This window comes from Rhinopithecus roxellana, chromosome 18 (genome assembly GCF_007565055.1).
Source record: "Rhinopithecus roxellana isolate Shanxi Qingling chromosome 18, ASM756505v1, whole genome shotgun sequence".
Classification (NCBI taxonomy): Eukaryota; Metazoa; Chordata; class Mammalia; order Primates; family Cercopithecidae; genus Rhinopithecus; species Rhinopithecus roxellana.
The window spans coordinates 40,841,716-40,853,839 of NC_044566.1; the positions used below are offsets into that span (position 1 = coordinate 40,841,716).

Consider the following 12,124-nt stretch of genomic DNA (forward strand, 5'->3'; position numbering starts at 1 on the left):
TTTAGTCCATTAACATTTAAGGTTAATATTGTTATGTGTGAACTTGATCCTGCCATTATGATATTAACTGGTTTTTTTGCTCGTTAGTTGATGCAGTTTCTTCCTAGCCTCCATGGTCTTTACATTTTGGCATGTTTTTGCAATGGCTGGTACCGGTTGTTCCTTTCCATGTTTAGGGCTTCCTTCAGGGTCTCTTGTAAGGCAGGCCTGGTGGTGACAAAATCTCTAAGCATTTGCTTATCTGTAAAGGATTTTATTTCTCCTTCACTGATGAAACTTAGTTTGGCTGGATATGAAATTCTGGGTTTAAAATTCTTTTCTTTAAGAATGTTGAATATTGGCCCCCACTCTCTTCTGGCTTGTAGAGTTTCTGCCGAGAGGTCTGCTGTTAGTCTTATGGGCTTCCCTTTGTGGGTAACCCGACCTTTCTCTCTGGCTGCCCTTAAGATTTTTTCCTTCATTTCAACTTGGGTGAATCTGGCAATTATGTGTCTTGGAGTTGCTCTTCTGGAGGAGTATCTTTGTGGTGTTCTGTGTATTTCCTGAATTTGAATGTTGGCCTGCCCTACTAGGTTGGGGAAGTTCTCCTGGATGATATCCTGAAGAGTGTTTTCCAACTTGGTTCCACTTTCCCCCTCACTTTCAGGCACCCCAATCAGACGTAGATTTGGTCTTTTTACATAATCCCATACTTCTTGCAGGCTTTGTTCATTTCTTTTTCTTCTTTTTTCTTTTGGTTTCTCTTCTCGCTTCATTTCATTCATTTGATCCTCAATCGCTGATACTCTTTCTTCCAGTTGATCGAGTCAGTTACTGAAGCTTGTGGATTTGTCACGTATTTCTCGTGTCATGGTTTTCATCTCTCTCATTTCATTTATGACCTTCTCTGCATTAATTATTCTAGCTATCAATTCTTCCACTCTTTTTTCAAGATTTTTAGTTTCTTTGCGCTGGGTACGTAATTCCTCCTTTAGCTCTGAGAAGTTTGATGGACTGAAGCCTTCTTTTCTCATCTCGTCAAAGTCATTCTCTGACCAGCTTTGATCCGTTGCTGGCGATGAGCTGTGCTCCTTTGCAGGGGGAGATGCGCTCTTATTTTTTGAATTTCCAGCTTTTCTGCCCTGCTTCTTCCCCATCTTTGTGGTTTTATCTGCCTCTGGTCTTTGATGGTGGTGACGTACTGATGGGGTTTTGGTATAGGTGTTCTTCCTGTTTGATAGTTTTCCTTTTAATAGTCAGGACCCTCAGCTGTAGGTCTGCTGGAGATTGCTTGAGGTCCACTCCAGACCCTGTTTGCCTGGGTATCAGCAGCAGAGGTTGCAGAAGATAGAGTATTGCTGAACAGCGAGTGTACCTGTCTGATTCTTACTTTGGAGGCTTCCTCTCAGGGGTGTACTCCACCCTGTGAGGTGTGGGGTGTCAGACTGCCCCTAGTGGGGGATGTCTCCCAGTTAGGCTACTCAGGGGTCAGGGACCCACTTGAGCAGGCAGTCTGTCCGTTCTCAGATCTCAACCTCCGTGTTGGGAGATCCACTGCTCTCTTCAAAGCTGTCAGACAGAGTCGTTCGGGTCTGCACAGGCCTCTGCTGCTTCCCCTGTTGTTTTTTAGCTGTGCCCTGTCCCCAGAGGTGGAGTCTACAGAGACCGGCAGGTTTCCTTGAGCTGCTGTGAGCTCCACCCAGTTCGAGCTTCCCAGCGGCTTTGTTTACCTACTTAAGCCTCAGCAATGGCGGGCGCCCCTCCCCCAGCCTCGCTGCTGCCTTGCGGTTAGATCGCAGACTGCTGTGCTAGCAATGAGGGAGGCTCCATGGCCGTGGGACCCTCCTGGCCAGGTGTGGGTATAATCTCCTGGTGTGCCCGTTTGCTTAAAGAGCAGTATTGGGGTGGGAATTACCCGATTTTCCAGGTGTTGTGTGTCTCAGTTCGCCTGGCTAGGAAAAGGGATTCCCTTCCCCTTTGTGCTTCCCAGGTGAGGCAATGCCTCGCCCTGCTTCAGCTCTCGCTGGTCGGGCTGCAGCAGCTGACCAGCACCGATTGTCCGGCACTCCCCAGTGAGATGACCCCAGTACCTCAGTTGAAAATGCAGAAATCACCAGTCTTCTGTGTTGCTCGCACTGGGAGTTGGAGACTGGAGCTGTTCCTCCATTTTAGGGTTAATAGTATATATCTTTAAGTTATCACAGTCTTCCTCCAAGTAGTATTATACTTCTTCACGTATAGTATTCTAGAACCTACAATAGTATACTTCCATTTCTATGGCCTTTGTACTATTGTCGCACATTTTAATTTACATATATTATTAACCCCTTGCTACTTTGTCTTTAACTTAAAAGTCAATTGTCTTTTAAAGAGATTCATACAATATATGAAAAAAAACCTTTCAGTTCCCATTTTTAAAACTGTTCTTTCTTTTGAGTAGACACACAGTTTCTTTTGGCATCATTTTCTTTTTCCCAGAAAGACTTCCTTTAACATTTCTTTTAGTAAAGATCTATGAATGATGAATTTTTTGTTTTTGTGTGTCCAAAAGAATGTTTATTTTTACTTAAGTTTTTGAAAGATATTTTCTCTGGGTATATAAGTCTATGTTGGAAGTTTTTTCTTCTTTTAGAACTTTAAAAATGGGCTGGGCACAGTGGTTCTTCCCTGTAATCCCAGCACTTTGGGAGGCCAAGGTTGGTGGATTGCTTCAGCTTAGGAGTTTGAGACCAGCCTGGGCAACATGGCAAAACCTCATCTCTACAAAAAGTATAGAACTTGGCCAGGTGTGGTGGCATACACCTGTAGTCCCAGCTACTTGGGAGGTGAGGTGGGAGGACTTCTTGAGACCAGGAGGCAGAGGTTGCAGTCAGTTGAGATCACACCACTGCACTCTATCCTGGGCGACTGAGTGAGGCCCTGTCACCAAAAAAAAAAAAAAAAAAAAAAAAAAGCTTTAAAAATGTTGTTCTGTGGACATCGAATCCATCTGCCACTCCACTAATTTGTCTGTGTCTAATAAATCTAATCTACCCACTGATTTTTTTATTTCAATATTTTTCCTATCCAAAAGTTCTATTTGGTTCTCTTAAAAATCTCCCTGTTTTTTCCACAATCGTTTTATTACCTTGTTGTTTCTGAAACTTTTTTCTTCAATCATTTAACATACTGTGTTATGGCTTCTTTCGCTTTGTTGATTATTATCTAAGATTCTTGGTACTCTAATCATCCTGTTTGTGATATCTGCTAATATTTACTCATGGTAGATTGATTGCTTGTTAGTTTTACAATTAAAAAAAATGAAGAATTCATGTTAAGCAGTGCTTGTTTTTGTTGCAGGGCCTTTGTGCAATTTGTCTTACTGAAAAGAGCCTGCATTTGTTTCTAGAAAGTAACCATGGTGTCTTATTGGCCAAGGACCCACTTTATGTTAATTTCTTAACATGGAATTCCAGCATGTTATAATCTGTTAAAATTTATATTCCAAACTCAAAAGTTTTCATTTCAGGTTTTGATTTATCAAGGTAAAATTCCATCCTCTATCCAGAGTTGGGGTCAGGAATAAATTTCCCTGTAGTCTTCAGGGCCAATTAGTGGAAAGTCTTGTTCCTCTTTTTATGGGGGTACAGTCCTTCATGAGATTCAGCCTTTTATGGAAATCTCAGTTTCAATTTTTCATCTCACTCAGGTCCTGGGCCTTATTTCTTGTCCCCAAGTGCATGTTCATACACAAGTATCTATCTCTTACTGGTTCTCCATCTCCCCAAGACAGCTGCAAAGACAGATTGTATGTATATCACTCTGAGTTTTAGTTCTCTCTTTGGTTCTGGCTCATAGAAATTTTTTTATTTGTATCTCCCATGAGTCTAGTATTGTATTAAGAAGAATGACAAAACCAACAAGAAGTGTAATTTTAACATTATCTCCAGGTATTCGTGGAGAATAGGTTTCCATAGTACTCTAGTTATCAATTTTTTTGTAATCCTCTGTAGATAAAATGAACTTATATGAAATATTAAGAGACTCAAAGAACAATGGCATATGAAGAGAAGTTTCTAGTGATATGCTCATTATACATATACCTGTGAGGTCAATCATTATTTTAACAGACATAGGAAATGGCATGTTATGCTTATACATTTAAGAAAAACACAAAATTAAGCAGAAATTAATATATTTAATGACAATTGGGATTTCTAAGTATCTTGGTAAGCTGAGGTGATAAGCTAAATAAAATGAGATTGTGAATAACAGGATGTTAAGTGCAGCATTTAGTTTTTATTTTAAAAACAAAAATAAAAACAAGAAACAGCTTCAAAAGTACTGAAGATATAGCTTAAAAATAACTCAAAACAAATTAAAATAACTAAAAGAGTATAATTGGATTGTTTGTAACATGAAGGATAAATACTTGAGGCGACAGATACCCCATCTACCCTTATGTGATTATGCATTGCATGCCCGTATCAAAATGTCACATGTACCCCCATAAATATATACATCTACTATCTACCCATAAAAACTAAAAATTAAAAAAAGAAAAAAAAAATTCAAGTGAGAACTGTGGAGGAGCTTGAGTTGACTGTTCCACATGAGCCCACAGCATAAAATGGCTGCCAGAAATTCACCCTATATAAGAACAATGCTAAGGAAAAGAGAGAATATAATTTTGTACTTATCAGATTACATGCATGTAACTTAGTGCCTTAAAACAGTAAATGTTAATTATCTCAGAGTCTGAAATATTGGTGCAGTTTAGCTGCATGCCTCTGTCATAAAGTCTCTCACAGGATGGAATCAAGGTGTGGAATGGAACTGTGGTCTCATGTGAAACCTTGACAGGGGGAGAATCTGCTTCCAAACTCTCTCACATAGTACTGGCTGGATTCAGTTCCTTGTGGGCTGTTAAATTAGGGTGTCAGTTCCTTACTGGCTGTTGAGAAGGCCTCCCTCAGTTCCTCAGCACATGGGCTTCTCCACAGGGCAGCTCACAACATGGCAGCTGGGTTTCATCAGAGCAAGCACACAAAGGTGCAGAGTGGGCAAGCAAGGTGGAAGTTTTGGTATCTTTGTAATCTAATCTCAGAAGTGATATCCATCACTTGCCATATTCTAGGTTAAGCCCACACTGGAGGTATAGGGTAAATTCCAGGAGGCAATGATCATTAGGAACCATCTTAAAGGTTACCTACCACAAGGTATTGTATTTTTAAATGGTCCTAAAGGTACCAAATGATATCCCAAATATGTGACCAAGCCAATTAAAAAAAAATTTTGTTAAGTAATGTATTTTTAAAACTTGATAAAAAACAACTGTCCACATTTACAGGATACATGTAAAAACTGTTTTAAAGAATAAAGACTTACATAACATAAAATAAAAATTAGAGATATAAAATATATAGCCTGGAAAAGAGAAGTGAGAGCAAAACACTACAGATTGAAACAGGAGACAGAAGGGAAGGGGTAGAAACTTTCACTGTTGTTTTAAAATAATTGAAAAGTTGTCATGTGTAAGAGAGATTGTATTCAGTTTCTGTACGTCCAACAGGCTAAGCAAACACCAATAGAGGAACATTTATCACTTATCACACAATATTTTAATGGCCATCTGTATCCTCTTACCATCTGTATCCTCTCCATGATTATAAACTGCTTATACATAGATACTATACATGTCTGGTTCACTATTGCAATTCTGTTACCAGAACATAATAGACACTCAATAAATATGTGATGAATGATATGTGAGAAAATTAAAGAAGAGAAATAAATTTTAGCCCCAAATCTTAAAAAACTTAATGCTTAGAATTTTCCAAAATCATAATGGTTCCTATGTCTCTGGAGGTACTAAAGGAGAAGCTGGATGATCATCCTCTCATTAAAGGCGAGTCAAGAGAATTCTCATGACTCTAAGTGTTAAAAAGTCTACCTCTAACTTTCTGGTTCCACAACGCTGTTAGTCTGAATAAAGAAATCCCTTACAAAAATTGTTGGCAGATGGCCTGTCAATGTTGAAGACATGATAAAACCACAATTCTTCCCCTTGGACAACACACTCTGAGCATTTTAAAACATTTAACCACATTAAAGATGAGTCCTATTAAGGTGGTTTTTTACTGGACCCACTTTCTAAACCTGCTGTACTGTTGAAAGGCAGCGTGTTACAGTAGGAAGACAAAGGCTGTGGGCTTGGGAGTCACACTGACCTGATATGGCTCTGCACTTAACTAGAACCCAAGGCAAGCCACCCAACCTCATTGGGCCTCAGTTTCTTAATTCAAAAACAGGGATAACATTCACTCAAAAGGTTGCTCTGTTCTGTTTCCCTGATGATTGTAAAGCACGTATTCTCTTGTGGCAGTGAAAAGCACCAAGAAGTATTTTAGAATCTGGGTAATGAAAGTGCTCCTCTCACTCCCTACCTTGATAGTTTTTCACAGAAGTCATCTGGTTATAATCTTCTGACAATATAAACTCCTGTAAAAGAAAAGAAAAATATTAAACAAAAATAAATTCTTTTTTTTTTTTTTTTTTTTTTTTGAGACGGAGTCTCCCTCTGTCACCCAGGCTGGAGTGCAGTGGCCGGATCTCAGCTCACTGCAAGCTTCGCCTCCCGGATTTACGCCATTCTCCTGCCTCAGCCTCCTGAGTAGCTGGGACTACAGGCGCCCGCCGCCTCGCCCGGCTAGTTTTTTGTATTTTTTAGTAGAGACGGGGTTTCACCGGGTTAGCCAGGATGGTCTCGATCTCCTGACCTCGTGATCTGCCCGTCTTGGCCTCCCAAAGTGCTGGGATTACAGGCTTGAGCCACCGTGCCCGGCCACAAAAATAAATTCTTTAAGTGAAGGACTATATTTGGTAAAACCAGATTGAATAAAGCAAATTATCATGACAATTACATCTAACATTAGTATTTTGCCCATCAACTCAGAATTTTTGTACCCCTTTAAAAGTAACAATCATAATTATGATCCAATGCAGTTATCATAATTTTACCTTATAAGTGTTGACTTTTTGTGTATGCACGAGAAGAAAACCAGATCAAGTTGAGCATCTTGATACTAGTCAATTTTGAAGATAAACCTAATTCAAAATACTTTTCTTTCAACTGTGCCAAAGCTAAAAATTTTCAAGGCTCTAACCAGTAAGGAAATGGATGGTAACTCTCTACTAAAAATAAATTAGGTATTTTAAAGATTCTTTTTCTAAGATTAGTAATTTATTTCCCCTTACTACAAGCGTCTCAAGGTTGCATCTTACCTCTGTATCCCCAGGGAACCGGGCACAATACCTTGGCACAGTAGGTAATTAATAAATAATGGTCACACAAAGGCACTTCTCAATGTAATGAGATTAGCCTGAATGTCAAATTTACTGAAAATATCAGTTTCTATATTGCACATTATAATATATACCCTTTGTGAGGACACGTAAGTGTGTGCTGTTTCGCCCAAGCATCTGTGTATACAGTGACCCGTATGTAGAAGATGATTGAGGGTTTATGAGATCCAGCCAAGTTTTGAGTCCTTAGGCTTCATTCAAAAGAAAAATATCCAGGTATTCTTAAAGAATATATTATGAAACATAAGGAAAGCTGCAAAGTATAATAAATTGATACCTTCATCTGAGTTTAGAAACAGGGCAATTAATCTTTTTTTGGAAGCATCCAGGATTTTTCTTTGATAACTTTAAAAAAGGGGGACGGGAAGAAAGACACCTAAACGCCTTACTTGCTATCTGGGTCTTCCTGAGTTTAGTAGTTTGTGTAATTTTTCAGAAGGAAATAAGTATTTTACTGTTTTTGTGATAAATGTCACAAAGGTAAAGTAGGAGATGATATGAGAGAACATACAAGGCAATAAAGTTACTTTGCTTATTCATTTTTCTATTCCAGCCCCCTTTAAGAAGCTTATCTACAAATGAATTTTCTTCATGATTTTCTCAGTAATAACATTATTCAACTTGTCACTTTAAAAATTCATATCATTATTTCTTCAAGGAGTGGCACTACATTCAATTCTTGTTTTGAAAGGGTTAGACCTACAACTGGACACAACAGACTAATTTTTTTTTCTTTTCTTTTTTTTGATAGAGTCTTGCTCTGTTGCCTGGTTGGAGTGCAGTGGCGCAATCTTGGCTCACTGCAACCTCTGCCTCCCAGGTTCAAGTAATTCTCCTGCCTCAGCCTCCCTAGTAGCTGGGATTATAGGTGCATGCCACCATGCCCGGCTAATTTTGGTATTTTTAGTAGAGACGGGGTTTCACCATGTTGGCCAGGCTGGTCTTGAACTCCTGACCTCAGGTGATCCGCCCACCTCGGCCTCCCAAAGTGCTGGGATTACATGTGTGCACCACCGTGCCCAGCCAGAGCAGACTAATTTTTAAAGAAGTAAAGTAGCTGGCCCATAAAGTGCTTATAGTGTAGGTAAGGAAACCCGGGAGGTGCCTAAGCCACAATTCACTAGCAACTTTTAATTCCAGGCAACAGGACCTCGACCCTGACCCCCAACTTTACAGGGTCCCAAATATCGTGACACATACACAAATAAATTTATTAAAGACAATTGTTATCTGGCCAAATGTTTTCTGAATTCATATTGTTCATGCTATTTGAATATACTGAAATGGTTCTCTGGCCTGGTCAAAAGATACCACAATTCCTTTCAAAACAACGTAAAGTATAAAATAACACAACTTAATAGAGGTTTGCATTTAGGATTTAATATACATATTAAAAATAAAATTACCAGTTCAATGCATTGGTAAACCTAATTTCTTGGTCATTTATTTTTCCTATGATAATAAAAACATATAATTATGGAGAAAATTTAGATTTTGTGTCAGCTTTTGTTATTACTTTTTTGATCATAGAAACACAATATACTCCTCTAAGAAATGTAAGAAAAATAAACACTAAAAATCCCTTGTGATACCATTTCTCAAACATAAGTATTATGGAAAGTACAGTTGTAATAATATATAATAAAACAAAACATTAAAACTACTTGGCAATGCTGTTTTCTTTTTACAGTTCATGCATATAATTCCACGAGTACATACTCATAACTTCATTCTTTTTGATGACTGCATAGGATGCAGTAAATATTCTTTTTTTTTTTGAGACAGAGCTTCAGAGCTTCACTCTTGTTGCCCAGGCTAGAGTACAATGGTGTGATCTCGGCTCACCGCAACCTCCGCCCTCCTGGGTTCAAGCGATTCTCCTACCTCAGCCTCCTGAGCAGTTGGGATTACAGGCACGCGCCACCACGCCCAGCTAATTTATTGTATTTTTAGTAGAGATGGGGTTTCTCCATGTTGGTCAGGCTGGTCTTGAACACCCGACCTCAGGTGATCTGCCTGTCTTGGCCTCCCAAAGTGCTGGGATTACAGGCGTGAGCCACCACGCCTGGCCATAATATTCCTTTATTGATGAACGTTTGTTTCCAGTTTTCCTTATTGAAAATATTACATTAAATGTATTCTATCTTTATATGTCTCCAGCAGTACTTCTATAAAATAAAATCCAAAAGGTAGAATTACTGGATCAAAGAGTATAACCAATGAAATTTTGATATGGCCAAACTGAGTTTTTAAAAGATTTTGTCTGTTAACACTCATGAACAATTAAAATGTAAAGGTTTGGCTGCAGTTATTTTCTTAGGATTGACCAATAAAAGTTCAAAAAAAATTAGATCAAAGATATACACATTTGAAATATTTTGGATAAAATAGTTTCTATTCCTTCTTTATTATTTCTATCCTTCCTTCTTTCCATTCAGCTGTCCACCCATCTATCACTTAGTTGTTTTTAATGCTCACTGTAATACATCAAATAATATAGGATATACAAGCAAAAGGCTAACAATTGTCTTCACCTTCAATCTCACCCTTTTGAGGCAACCAATGTTAACAGTCTGGCGTATCCCTCCATGTCTTTTTTTTAAACCCTTATACAAACATATATGAACATATATACATTTTTTTTGTTGTATAAAAACAGGATCACATTATAGATATTATTCTGTAACTTTCCGTTTTCATCTAAAGTACACCAAAGCGCTATTTTCCAGAAGCATGTAGTTCTAACTTATTCTTTCTGATGGCTGTATAATATTCCATAAAATGGATATGCCAAACTTTATTCAAGTACTTCACATTTTAAGTGGACATTCCATTTGTCTGCTATAATTTACAATTATAGCAATACTTTGAGAAAGGTCTTTGCAAATATATCCATATTAACTAATGTCTATGTAGAAGAGACGCTGGCTCAAATATCATGTACATTTAATGTCTTAATAAACACTGTCATATTATTTTCCAGGAAGCATGCAGCCATGCACTCTGTCACCTAACCCCATCTTCATTTGACAGCATTTTTTCCCACATCTTATCAGCATTGAATGCTATTGATCTTTTCAATTTTTGCCAAACTGATGTGCGAAACAAGAGGGTATTATTTGGACGAACGGAGGCAAGATGGCGCAGTTCCGGGTTCTTCACCGTCAACTTTCCCGCGCCCGGGAAAGACACGGGTCCACTGCGCAGGCGCAACCCGACCTCCGACGGAGAAGAACCTGAACCCGCCTAGCCACGCCTACCGCCCTGCCCCCGACCCGCCTATGTCCCGCCAACTGCCCTCCCACTCCCGGGCCTAGGACATAAAAGCCGCTCCCGGCGGGCACGCGGAGCGAACTTCCTCGGCCCCTCCTCGTACGCGGGACCCAGGAACCTCCTCCGAGAATGCCGGTGCGAACTTCCTTGGCCCCTCCTCGTAAGCGGGACCCCGGAGCTTCGTCCGAGAACGCCGGTGTGAACTTCCTTGGCCCCTCCTCGTAGGCGGGACCCAGGAACCTAGTCCGAGAACGCCGGTGCGAACTTCCTTGGCCCCTGCTCCTGTGCGGACCTAGGAACCTCGCCCGAGAATGCCCAAGCGACTTCGTCGGGTTCCACCGCCGGAGGCTGGTGAACCTCGCTCCCTCCTTCACATTGGCTTGTAAATAAGGTTTTTTTTTTTGCCTTGCCTACTTGCCTTTTGTCTGGCATTTGCTCTGGGGGTCGCATTAAAGCAAATCAGGTATCTCATTGTGGTTTATGTTCATGACACTATTTATGAGCTGGAGAACTTTTTGTGTTTATTTGCTATTTTCATTCATTTCTTGTTTTACGAATTTTTTTGTTCAAATTCTGCTGTAGCCTGGTTCTCTGAAAAACAGCGTGAAGCAAAGCTTAAGCCTAATGCTTCATTTGAAGGTGCAGTATCGGCACAACAGTGAGTGAGGGTAAAGCAAAGCAAAGCGGAGAAAGATGGTGGTGCATTACCAAGCTCGCCTGAGTTTCACAAGATGCCCGGCTGCTTCTCAGCATTCAGGAAGTCTCTGGACAGATAGAAGTGAAACACCAGGTTTTGGAAAAATCCACTGAAGGGAGGGATGGAGAGGGAATTTATCTGCCAGATGTCTCCCATACCCCTTTGCATTTTAATCATAGCTCCACATGAATCTAATTTCTCCCTGCTTGTAGAAAGTTGGACCACCTAGCCCTGTTGCAGCCACCGGGGAAGTTATATCTGTGTCTCTGCAGTGCTGTGCTTCATATAATTCAGAAGTAGCAGGGGAACCAGATCCTCTGGGCTTAGGCCTCAGGGTGGAACAAGGTGCCAAGAGAGCCCAGGAAACAAGTACAATTAAGAAAATCTGAGGCAGTATATATGATGTGGCCCAGGCATATCCTTTGTTCTTTTTGTCTATTGCATTTGTAATTGTCTTACTAAATTGTAGAAATTCTTTGATTATTAGGGATAGTTATCCTTTGTTTAATATGTGAATTGACAGTGTTTTCTCTCCTAATATTCTGCCTTTGAATTTTATTAAATATTTTGTAGTATTGAAATGTTTTATTTTTTTAATTAACAAACAACCATGGCATTATGAGTTAAAATTGCATTATATCTTTTAAGTTTTAATTTGGGAAGGAATAATATTTTAACTGTAATATACTCAAGTACTTAAATACAATTTTTCTTTACTAGTTTAAATGGCATTTCCCCCAACCCCATTTCAATTTCCAATGAATTACTTCTCACACATAATGAAAACAACTCTTGGTTTTGGGATACACATGTATTAAGTTTTAGTATGCT

The 12,124-nt window shown here is 39.4% G+C and overlaps 1 protein-coding gene across 2 annotated transcripts in view; it reads right to left on the reverse strand.

The window, feature by feature from the left end:
* The window catches only part of WDFY2 (WD repeat and FYVE domain containing 2), a 198,635-nt gene that overhangs the window by 75,344 nt on the left and 111,167 nt on the right, over window positions 1-12,124 (reverse strand). For both annotated transcript variants that reach the window (XM_030921875.1, XM_030921873.1), the window contains exon 5: window positions 6,405-6,459. In XM_030921875.1, coding sequence (XP_030777735.1) covers window positions 6,405-6,459 — 55 coding nt within the window. The remainder of the gene's footprint in view (window positions 1-6,404; window positions 6,460-12,124) is intronic.